The sequence below is a fragment of the Salmo trutta genome, unplaced genomic scaffold, assembly GCF_901001165.1.
Source record: "Salmo trutta unplaced genomic scaffold, fSalTru1.1, whole genome shotgun sequence".
NCBI classification, from domain to species: domain Eukaryota; kingdom Metazoa; phylum Chordata; class Actinopteri; order Salmoniformes; family Salmonidae; genus Salmo; species Salmo trutta.
In genome coordinates, this window is record NW_021823070.1 from 46,386 (window position 1) to 59,217 (window position 12,832).

A 12,832-nucleotide genomic window follows, 5' to 3' on the forward strand; every position below is an offset into this window, starting at 1 on the left:
GCTGTGTCAGCCTGTTGGTCTGACAGTGGGGGAAAGATGTAGCTCTAGCTAGATTATCAGAACGTGCTGCAAAGTGGAATTTGACTTGTCCCTCCCGCCCTGACTGACTGACTGGAAGGAGATTAAATACGGAAGGAAGAACGGACCTGAAGGAGAGACCGTAGGTAGGTTGGGAGTAGGGACACAGGAGCCAGCCAGTGAGTCAAAGTAAACTGAATGTAAGATGAGGTTACACAATATTTTAAGTTGATTAAGCTTCAAATAGTTGATGCACCTTTTTAACTTGTCTTTTTTTTTAGTTCAAACAACAAATATTTGTTTGACAGTGCGTTGCACTGTGTTCATGTCTTCGCTGTCTTTTGAATAAAGCACACAGATTAGTCTGTGAACTGTTAGTCTGATCCAAACATTGGGTTGACGTAGTAGCAACATTTGACTTGATGAGTTTGGTCCATGATATTGTGGACTCCACGTGTAGCCATGCTCTCTAAGTTCCATCCATCCTCTCTCTGGGTATCAGAGTGTTTGTCTCTCTTGATTAATACTGTGATGTCTCTGTTGTATTATGAATTGTCTTTCCCCGCGTCTTGAAATTAGGAGTGGAGAAAAAACAAACGGTCTCTGGCGGTTTATGGTTGTATGTAGGAATCCGCTCGTTGGTGTCAGCAGTCGCACACATTTCTGTTTGTGTATGTATGTGTGTGTGTGTGTGTGTGTGTGCGTGTGCGTGCGTGCGACTAGGCCAGGGTGATACAATTATTTATTATGCAGCCTGGAGTTCATTACGGGTCTCTGTTTCTCCCTGCCTGCCTGGCTTAGATAAACCTGGGGCCTGACCAAGACCACAGCCCCCCTGCCTCCCCTGTCACCCCAGGTCCTGGTCCAGTAGATCCCAGTAATAAAGTGACAGTCATGCCGTAATATACGGATGGCCTTTCATTCCAGAGCCCGTTACTCAGCCGCCGTGGTGCCGAGGGGGGCTTGTTTAAAGCTTTATTTTACACCCTGCATCGTGTTCGTGGCCACGGCACCACTGGCCTGCCTGCCTGCTCTCTCGCTAGACGCCTCTGTAATGTATCGAGCCCGGAGATGAGGAGAGGAGAGGCAGTTGCCAGCAGCTTTAAGTTGCCCAGGCAGCAGTTAAAGCAGTTGAAACGCTCTGCAGCGGGGGGACGGAGGGTTAGTGTGTGGGCAGAGCTTCTTTAGATACACTTTAGACTTGTCATCAAAAGACTTCAAACTTTTGCAATTACTGTCCGTGAAAGAGTTATGCTGTTTTCCTCTTCAGTTCATTCAAGGCCAAGAAACGACCAAGTGCAAAAAGGCAATTTTTCTGTAAAGTTCCTAGTTCCTAGCGTGACCTAACACTAGTTGTGTGTTTAAGAAATCAAAGTTGCTGGTTTTGTGTGTGTGCGTTGCTGTGTGTGTCCATTACTGTGTTTGTGTTTCATTGGATGATATGAGCCGTTATAGGAGTCAGACCTAGTCTAGTGTTTTGATGTTGTTTACAGGTGTTGCAGTTAATGTTATTTTTTCTGCACTTTATTAGTCATTCAAAATGCCACCCTATTCTCTATGTGGGCCCTGGTCCAAAAATAGTGAACTATTAGAATAGGGTACCATTTGGGACTCAGTCTAAGTGTTTTGTAATTGTTTGCAGGGTTGCAGTTAATATACGTTTGGGTGTTGTTTTGATGTTCTACCCATTTCGGAGGATGATTACCTTTTACACACAGACCCATCAATCAGGAGGCTTCATGGCTTGACCTGTGAAAGTAGCTAATTAACTTAGCCTAATTAACTTAATGAAGTGTCACACGCTGCCGGCTTTACCAGAGGAGAGGAAATTGAAATAAAGATAGGGATCATTACTCATCGGCTGGGAGGACATTTATAACACACGTCTGATATGAGAGATGGGAGGACATTTATAACACGTCTGATATGAGAGATGGGAGGACATTTATAACACGTCTGATATGAGAGATGGGAGGACATTTATAACACGTCTGATATGAGAGATGGGAGGACATTTATAACACGTCTGATATGAGAGATGGGAGGACATTTATAACACGTCTGATATGAGAGATGGGAGGACATTTATAACACGTCTGATATGAGAGATGGGAGGACATTTATAACACGTCTGATATGAGAGATGGGAGGACATTTATAACACGTCTGATATGAGAGATGGGAGGACATTTATAACACGTCTGATATGAGAGATGGGAGGACATTTATAACACGTCTGATATGAGAGATGGGAGGACATTTATAACACGTCTGATATGAGAGATGGGAGGACATTTATAACACGTCTGATATGAGAGATGGGAGGACATTTATAACACGTCTGATATGAGAGATGGGAGGACATTTATAACACGTCTGATATGAGAGATGGGAGGACATTTATAACACGTCTGATATGAGAGATGGGAGGACATTTATAACACGTCTGATATGAGAGATGGGAGGACATTTATAACACGTCTGATATGAGAGATGGGAGGACATTTATAACACGTCTGATATGAGAGATGGGAGGACATTTATAACACGTCTGATATGAGAGATGAGAGGACATTTATAACACGTCTGATATGAGATGGAGGACATTTATAACACGTCTGATATGAGAGATGGGAGGACATTTATAACACGTCTGATATGAGAGATGGGAGGACATTTATAACACGTCTGATATGAGAGATGGGAGGACATTTATAACACGTCTGATATGAGAGATGGGAGGACATTATAACACGTCTGATATGAGAGATGGGAGGACATTTATAACACGTCTGATATGAGAGATGGGAGGACATTTATAACACGTCTGATATGAGAGATGGGAGGACATTTATAACACGTCTGATATGAGAGATGGGAGGACATTTATAACACGTCTGATATGAGAGGACATTTATAACACGTTTGATATGAGAGATGGGAGGACATTTATAACACGTCTGATATGAGAGATGGGAGGACATTTATAACACGTCTGATATGAGAGATGGGAGGACATTTATAACACGTCTGATATGAGAGGACACTTATAACACGTCTGATATGAGAGATGGGAGGACATTTATAACACGTCTGATATGAGAGATGGGAGGACATTTATAACACGTCTGATATGACAGATGGGAGGACATTTATAACACGTCTGATATGAGAGATGGGAGGACATTTATAACACGTCTGATATGAGAGGACATTTATAACACGTCTGATATGAGAGATGAGAGGACATTTATAACACGTCTGATATGAGAGATGGGAGGACATTTATAACACGTCTGATATGAGAGATGGGAGGACATTTATAACACGTCTGATATGAGAGATGGGAGGACATTTATAACACGTCTGATATGAGAGATGGGAGGACATTTATAACACGTCTGATATGAGAGATGGGAGGACATTTATAACACGTCTGATATGAGAGATGGGAGGACATTTATAACACGTCTGATATGAGAGATGGGAGGACATTTATAACACGTCTGATATGAGAGATGGGAGGACATTTATAACACGTCTGATATGAGAGATGGGAGGACATTTATAACACGTCTGATATGAGAGATGGGAGGACATTTATAACACGTCTGATATGACAGATGGGAGGACATTTATAACACGTCTGATATGAGAGATGAGAGGACATTTATAACACGTCTGATATGACAGATGGGAGAACATTTATAACACGTCTGATATGAGAGATGGGAGGACATTTATAACACGTCTGATATGAGAGATGGGAGGACATTTATAACACGTCTGATATGAGAGATGGGAGGACATTTATAACACGTCTGATATGAGAGATGGGAGGACATTTATAACACGTCTGATATGAGAGATGGGAGGACATTTATAACACGTCTGATATGAGAGATGGGAAGACATTTATAACACGTCTGATATGAGAGATGGGAGGACATTTATAACACGTCTGATATGAGAGGACATTTATAACACGTCTGATATGAGAGATGGGAGGACATTTATAACACGTCTGATATGAGAGATGGGAGGACATTTATAACACGTCTGATATGAGAGATGAGAGGACATTTATAACACGTCTGATATGACAGATGGGAGGACATTTATAACACGTCTGATATGAGAGATGGGAGGACATTTATAACACGTCTGATATGACAGATGGGAGGACATTTATAACACGTCTGATATGAGAGATGGGAGGACATTTATAACACGTCTGATATGAGAGATGGGAGGACATTTATAACACGTCTGATATGAGAGATGGGAGGACATTTATAACACGTCTGATATGAGAGATGGGAGGACATTTATAACACGTCTGATATGAGAGATGGGAGGACATTTATAACACGTCTGATATGAGAGGACATTTATAACACGTCTGATATGAGAGATGGGAGGAGATGGCCGGACAATGTTTCACCAACTAACTTCAGATCAGGTTTTATCTCAACAACAAAATCATCTGTTAGTATTCTATTGATCTTTCTATTGAGAATCCTTTCCCCCTCAGTTTGAATGTCAATCTCTTACCTTGGTCTAGCACAGGTGAAAACAAGAATCCCCTATACTAGTGCATGATCCCTACACTATTCGCTCTATTCCCTCCATAAGGGCACCTGCATACCTTAAAGACTGACCAGATCAATCAGCCTCAACAAGCGACTCGTTCTCAGTCCAGCCAAGTGGCTAAAGCATGATCATCTCATAAATGGAGGTTGTATTTCACACACAGCCCAGGTTTAACCAAAGGTTAGTGTGATTTAAAGGCAAGAGGGGATGGCTAAACGCGACCGTGGGGACTGCTGTAGCAGCGGTCTGTGGCCCAGTGGTGGCCGGGTAGGCTGGGAGAGATGCTGAACTGAAGACGGAGGGAAAATCAATGACCAGAAGTCACCTCCATCACTTTAACTAGCCCGCCCCGGCCCCCACGGGCCCCCAGCCGCCCCTCTCGGGCCAATTTGCAGAGAGTAAACAGTGTTGTGTGATCTGTGATTGCTGCTCTGCTGGGATCCCCAGTGACCACCTCTATAGGACCATTACTCAGGAGCCAAGTTGAATAACCCTGTTACATGGTGGCCACTTCACTACAAGGACCTCCTACAGCACAGTACATGCTGGATGGCCATGAAGTAATAGACATTCAGACGCCAACACTATCTGAGATGTGCTGAGACGGCATAGTAACCCTGTTGCATGATGGCCACTTCACTAGGACCCCCTACTGTAGGCTAGGTTACATGTCTAACACACACAGACTAGAGCAGACCATGAAGATGGGAAGAAAGTGGGACTATGCCACCACTCCATGAGATGTGCTGAGACAACATAATAACCCTGTTGCATGGTCGCCACTCAGCTCCCAGGACCTCCTCCACTACATACTGGAAGTATACTCAGCTCCCTGGACCACCTCCACTACATACTGGAAGTATCCTCAGCTCCCTGGACCACCTCCACTACATACTGGAAGTATCCTCAGCTCCCTGGACCACCTCCACTACATACTGGAAGTATCCTCAGCTCCCAGGACCACCTCCACTACATACTGGAAGTATACTCAGCTCCCTGGACCACCTCCACTACATACTGGAAGTATACCCAGCTCCCAGGACCACCTCCACTACATACTGGAAGTATACCCAGCTCCCAGGACCACCTCCACTACATACAGGAAGTATACCCAGCTCCCAGGACCACCTCCACTACATACTGGAAGTATCCTCAGCTCCCTGGACCACCTCCACTACATACTGGAAGTATACTCAGCTCCCAGGACCACCTCCACTACATACTGGAAGTATACCCAGCTCCCAGGACCACCTCCACTACATACTGGATGTATACTCAGCTCCCAGGACCACCTCCACTACATACTGGATGTATACTCAGTTCCCCGGACCACCTCCACTACATACTGGATGTATACTCAACTCCCAGGACCACCTCCACTACATACTGGAAGTATACCCAGCTCCCAGGACCACCTCCACTACATACTGGAAGTATACTCAGCTCCCTGGACCACCTCCACTACATACTGGAAGTATACTCAGCTCCCTGGACCACCTCCACTACATACTGGAAGTATACCCAGCTCCCAGGACCACCTCCACTACATACTGGATGTATACTCAGCTCCCAGGACCACCTCCACGACATACTGGAAGTATACCCAGCTCCCAGGACCACCTCCACTACATACTGGAAGTATACTCAGCTCCCTGGACCACCTCCACTACATACTGGAAGTATACTCAGCTCCCTGGACCACCTCCACTACATACTGGAAGTATACCCAGCTCCCTGGACCACCTCCACTACATACTGGAAGTATACTCAGCTCCCTGGACAACCTCCACTACATACTGGAAGTATACCCAGCTCCCAGGACCACCTCCACTACATACTGGAAGTATACTCAGCTCCCTGGACCACCTCCACTACATACTGGAAGTATACTCAGCTCCCTGGACAACCTCCACTACATACTGGAAGTATACCCAGCTCCCAGGACCACCTCCACTACATACTGGATGTATACTCAGCTCCCAGGACCACCTCCACGACATACTGGAAGTATACCCAGCTCCCAGGACCACCTCCACTACATACTGGAAGTATACTCAGCTCCCTGGACCACCTCCACTACATACTGGAAGTATACTCAGCTCCCTGGACCACCTCCACTACATACTGGAAGTATACCCAGCTCCCTGGACCACCTCCACTACATACTGGAAGTATACTCAGCTCCCTGGACAACCTCCACTACATACTGGAAGTATACCCAGCTCCCAGGACCACCTCCACTACATACTGGAAGTATACTCAGCTCCCTGGACCACCTCCACTACATACTGGAAGTATACTCAGCTCCCTGGACCACCTCCACTACATACTGGAAGTATACTCAGCTCCCAGGACCACCTCCACTACATACTGGAAGTATACTCAGCTCCCTGGACCACCTCCACTACATACTGGAAGTATACTCAGCTCCCTGGACCACCTCCACTACATACTGGAAGTATACCCAGCTCCCAGGACCACCTCCACTACATACTGGAAGTATACTCAGCTCCCTGGACCACCTCCACTACATACTGGAAGTATACTCAGCTCCCAGAACCACCTCCACTACAAACTTGTCACGACTTTCGCCGAAGTCGGTCCCTGTCCTTGTTCGGGCGGCGTTCGACGGTCGACCTCACCGGCTTTCTAGCCATCGCCCATCCACTTTTCATTTTCCATTTGTTTTGTCCTTGTCTTACACACCTGGTTTCACTCCCCCAATTACTTGTTCATTATTTAACCCTCTGTTCCCCCATGTTTGTTTGTGAGTGATTGTTTGTTGTAATTACGGTCCGTATTGTGGGCTAGGTTTATCGTCTTGTATTTTGGAAATCTTGAGTAAAATTACGTGTATTACTCATCTCTGCTGTCCTGCACCTGACTCCTCTGCACCAGCTACACCCAGACCCATTACAATACTGGATGTGTACTCAGCTCCCAGGACCACTCTCTGAGACATGCTGAGACAGCTTATAACCTCATTGCGATGTGGTTTTGTTAGAAAAAATGTGATTCACATAAAAAAAAATATATATATATATATATAAATGATTTTTTTCTTCATATTTTCAAACAGTCCATTTATATTTTCCAACGGGGCTATACATTTGGCTGAGGTTTTTTTCTCGCCTGAGTAGCCTCGTTTTACTGTCAAAAATCAAATTAAACCATCTAGAGTTCAGTGAAATAACAACACAATGTCAAATAATTAACATCCAATCACATTAACCGTTACTCTCTCGCAGGAATTCCACTAACGGTCCGTATGTAGCCAGACGTAGCTGCTGGTCTTTCCGTTTGCTTGAAAATTGATAAATGGTTAAAAAAAGTAAGGCCCACGTCCATAAAGACACATACCAGCTCTACGGGTACTACTGCTACTACCAGCAGTACTACACCTGCACCTGTCGACGACACAAGTTGTTCTGCTTCCACGAGCACATCCAATGCTAGCATCAGTAATTCTACATTTGTTGTTAGCCCAGCTAGCATGGACAATGACAGTTGTGAATCTGATGCAGCCGAAGAGCTACTGCCCCCTAACCCGGGAAAGCACCGATCAACAGACAGGGACGTTGGACCATCAAAGAGGCGCAAAAATGATGAGAACTACATTGATTTGGGGTTCATTTATATTGGGAGTAGTTCCCTCCCTCAGCCACAGTGTGTTATATGTGCAAAAGTACTATCTCACAACTCGATGAAACCTTCACTCTTGTGGAGACATTTAGAAACAAAACATGCCAATTTGAAAAATCAGAAAAATACGTTTTTTGAGCGAGAAATAAGACGACTTTGGAGTAGTAAGACATGTATAAAAGCAACAGATACCATTAATAAGAAGGAGCTAGAAGCATCTTATACGGTGAGCTACAGACTGGCTAGGGCAGGCAAGCCCCATACTGTTGTGGAGGACTTCATTCTTCCTGCTGCCGTGGATATGGCTGGGACAATGCTGGGAGAAAAGGCCCAAAAAACTATACAGACAATGACTTCATCAAACACTGTTTCACGACACATCAGTGACATGGCAGGAGGTGTTTTGAAACAATTACTGCTTCGCATACAAGCCAGTATGCAAAGCAGCTGGCTTGTATGCGTTACAGCTGGATGAGTCAACAGACGTGGTGGGCCTGGCACAGCTCCTGGTATATGTCCATTACGTTTATGGGGGGGTCAATTAAGGAAGACATCCTCTTCTGGAAACCAGGACAACACGAGAGGATATTTTCAAAATACTGGACAGCTTTGTGACATCAAATGGACTTGTGGTCAAGATGTGTTGGTATCAGTACTGATGCCGCAAAAGCCATGACAGGGAGACAGTGGAGTGGTAACGCGCGTGCAAGCAGTTGCTCCCAACGCCACTTGGGTACACTGCAGCATCCACCGAGAGGCTCTTGCTGCCAAGGGAATGTCTGACAGCTTGAAAGACGTTTTGGACACTAGTGAAAATGGTTAACTTTGTTAAAGCAAGGCCCCTGAACTCTCGTGTATTTTCTGCACTATGTAATGATATGGGCAGCGATCATGTAATGCTTTTACAACATACACAAGTGCGCTGGTTATCAAGGGGCAAAGAATTGACCAGATTTTTTTAATTGAGAGACGATCTTAAAGTTTTCTTTATTGATCATCATTTTCACGTGTCTGACCGCTTGCATGATGACGAGTTTCTCACATGACTGGCCTGTCTGGGTGATGTTTTTTCTCGCCTGAATGATCTGAATCTAGGATTACAGGGACTCTCTGCAACTATATTCAATGTGTGGGATAAAAATTGAGGCTATGATTAAGAAGTTGGAGCTCTTCTCTGTCTGCATTAACAAGGACAACACACAGGTCTTTCCATCATTGTATGCTTTTTGTGTGCAATTGAACTCAAGCTTACAGACAATGTCAAATGTGATATAGCGAAGCACCTGAGTGAGTTGGGTGCGCAATTACGCAGGTACTTTCCTGAAACGGATGACACAAACAACTGGATTCATTATCCCTTTCATGCCCTGCCTCCAGTCCACTTACCAGTGGCGGTTCTAGACCATTTCAACTGGGGGGGCCAAGCTGGGGCCAGTTGTACTGTTAGAGGGGCCAGTTACATTAGACGTTATTGTTGTCATATCATTTTCTTCACTGCATTGCAGGCATTAGCAGGCAAAAGACCATGTTCATAATCATCATCGTTGCCACTGTCTAATAACGGATGTAAAAAAAGAACGATAGCAAAAATGACTTATGTAAAAGTGATTTCACACTCCACATTTAGGGGGGCCACAAGGGGGTCCAAAATTGTTGTCACAGGGGCGCTGCCCCCCCGACCCGCTAGTGCCACTTACCAATATCTGAACAAGAGAGCCTCATCGAAACAAGCGGAAGCCACTGCCAGATTTCTGGATTGGACTGCGCTCAGAGAATCCTGCTCAGAGTTATAGGCATCCTTTCAAGCACACCCTTCTCATCAACCTGTGGTGAGTTATTCACAATTATCAATGAACAAATAATGTTTTATGTGTAAGATGGTTAAATAAAAAGCAAAATGATTTATTATTATTTGTGCCCCTCTTTGTCACTTCCCACGAGCCGGGTTGTGACAAAAACTCACACTCATTCTTATGTTTAATAAATGTATAGTGCAGGCTTACAATGGTGGCAAAAAACAACATTTGAGAGTGCAGTGACCCTGGTGCTAGAGGGGGTACGCAGCTGGTGGGTGAATGTTTGAAGGGGTACGGGACTATAAAAGGTTTGGGAACCACTGTCTTAGGGCATTAGGTGAGTTTAGTTAATCTTTTGATAATGGCCTTTTACATAATTGGCCAGATTTATATGCAAATGAAGATCAAACACACCTCAATTGCTGAACAATTTTGTGGCTAAAACACTTATGACCAGGCTACGCAACGGTAAAGTAGGAGCAAACAGCATTGTATGGGCACTCCAGATCACAGGAAGACTGTAGGGGAGTAGCTAGCCCTTCTACCCCCTCCCTTCCTCCCCAGCATATCGCTCTGTCTGTCGCTCTCTCCCTCCCTAGCATCTCTCGCTGTCTGTCTCTCTCTCCCTCCCTAGCATCTCTCTCTGTCTGTGTCTCTCTCCCTCCCTAGCATCTCTCTCTCTCTGTCTGTCTCTCTCTCCCTCCCTAGCATCTCTCTCTCTGTCTCTCTCTCCCTCCCTAGCATCTCTCTCTGTCTGTCTCTCTCTCCCTCCCTAGCATCTCTCTCTCTGTCTCTCTCCCTCCCTAGCATCTCTCTCTCTCTGTCTGTCTCTCTCTCCCTCCCTAGCATCTCTCTCTGTCTGTCTCTCTCTCCCTCCCTAGCATCTCTCTCTCTGTCTCCCTCTCCCTCCCTAGCACCTCTCTCTCTCTGTCTGTCTCTCTCTCCCTCCCTAGCATCTCTCTCTGTCTGTCTCTCTCTCCCTCCCTAGCACCTCTCTCTGTCTGTCACTCTCTCCCTCGCCCTAGCATCTCTCTCTCTCTCCCTCCCTAGCATCTCTCTCTGTCTGTCTGTCTCTCTCTCTCTCCCTAGCATATCGCTCTGTCTGTCTCTCTGTCTGTCTCTCTCTCCCTGCCTAGCATCTCTCTCTCTCTCCCTCCCTAGCATCTCTCTCTGTCTGTCTCTCTCTCTCCCTCCCTAGCATCTCTCTCTGTCTGTCTCTCTCTCCCTCCCTAGCATCTCTCTCTCTCTCTCTCTCTCCCTCCCTAGCATCTCTCTCTGTCTGTCTCTCTCTCTCCCTCCCTAGCATCTCTCTCTGTCTGTCTCTCTCTCCCTCCCTAGCATCTCTCTCTGTCTGTCTCTCTCTCCCTCCCTAGCATCTCTCTCTGTCTCTCTCTCTCCCTCCCTAGCATCTCTCTCTGTCTGTCTCTCCCTCCCTGCCTAGCATCTCTCTGTCTGTCTCTCTGTCCCTCCCTAGCATCTCTCTCTGTCTGTCTCTCTGTCCCTCCCTAGCATCTCTCTCTGTCTGTCTCTCTGTCCCTCCCTAGCATCTCTCTCTGTCTGTCTCTCTCTCCCTCCCTAGCATCTCTCTCTGTCTGTCTCTCTCTCCCTCCCTAGCATCTCTCTCTCTGTCTCTCTCCCCCTCCCTAGCATCTCTCTCTCTGTCTCTCTCCCTCCCTAGCATCTCCCTCTCTCCCTAGCATCTCTCTCTCTGTCTGTCTCTCCCTCCCTAGCATCTCTCTCTCTATCTCCCCCTCCCTAGCATCTCTCTCTATCTCTCCCTCCCTAGCATCTCTCTCTCTATCTCTCCCTCCCTAGCATCTCTCTCTCTATCTCTCCCTCCCTAGCATCTCTCTCTGTCTCTTTCCCTCCCTAGCATCTCTCTCTCAGGCTCTCTCCATAGCATCTCTCTCTCTCTCTCTCTTCTTCCATAGCATCTCTCTCTCTGTCTCTTTCCCTCCCTAGCATCTCTCTCTCTCTGTGTCTCTCTCTCTCTCCATAGCATCTCTCTCTCTCTCTTTTTCCCTCCCTAGCATCTCTGTCTCTCTCCCTCCCTAGCATCTCTCTCTCTCTCCCTAGCATCTCTCTCTCCCTCCCTAGCATCTGTCCCTCTCTCCCTAGTATCTCTCTCTCTCCCTACTAGCATCTGTCTCTCTCTCTTCCTAGCATCTCTCTCGCTCTCTGTCTCTCTCTCTCTCCCTCCCTAGCATCTCTCTCTCTCTCTCCCTCCCTAGCATCTGTCTCTCTCTCCCTACTAGCATCTGTCTCTCTCCCTACTAGCATCTGTCTCTCTCTCCCTAGCATCTCTCTCTCTCTCTCCCTCCCTAGCATCTCTCTCTCTCTCCCTACTAGCATCTCTCTCTCTCCCTCCCTAGCATCTCTCTCTCTCTCTTCATCCATAGCATCTCTCTCTCTCTTTCCCTCCCTAGCATCTCTCTCTCTGTCTCTCTCTCTCCCTCCCTAGCATCTCTCTCTCTTTCCCTCCCAAGCATCTCTCTCTCTTTCCCTCCCTAGCATCTCTCTCCCTCCCTAGCATCTCTCTCTCTCTCCCTAGCATCTCTCTCTCTCTCTTTCCCTCCCAAGCATCTCTCTCTCTCCCTCCCTAGCATCTCTCTCTCTCTCTCTCTGTCTCTCTCTCTCCCTCCCTAGCATCTCTCTCTCTTTCCCTCCCTAGCATCTCTCTCTCTCCCTCCCTAGCATCTCTCTCTCCCTCCCTAGCATCTCTCTCCCTCCCTAGCATCTCTCTCTCCCTCCCTAGCATCTCTCTCCCTCCCTAGCATCTCTCT

The 12,832-nt window shown here is 46.3% G+C and overlaps 1 protein-coding gene across 1 annotated transcript in view; it reads left to right on the forward strand.

Annotated features, from left to right (window-relative positions):
* The window catches only part of LOC115188683 (PHD finger protein 14-like), a 55,101-nt gene extending 45,161 nt beyond the window's left edge, over positions 1 to 9,940 (forward strand). The window contains exon 9 of the mRNA XM_029747396.1: positions 9,881 to 9,940. Coding sequence (XP_029603256.1) covers positions 9,881 to 9,940 — 60 coding nt within the window. The remainder of the gene's footprint in view (positions 1 to 9,880) is intronic.
* Positions 9,941 to 12,832: the final 2,892 nt, after the last annotated feature.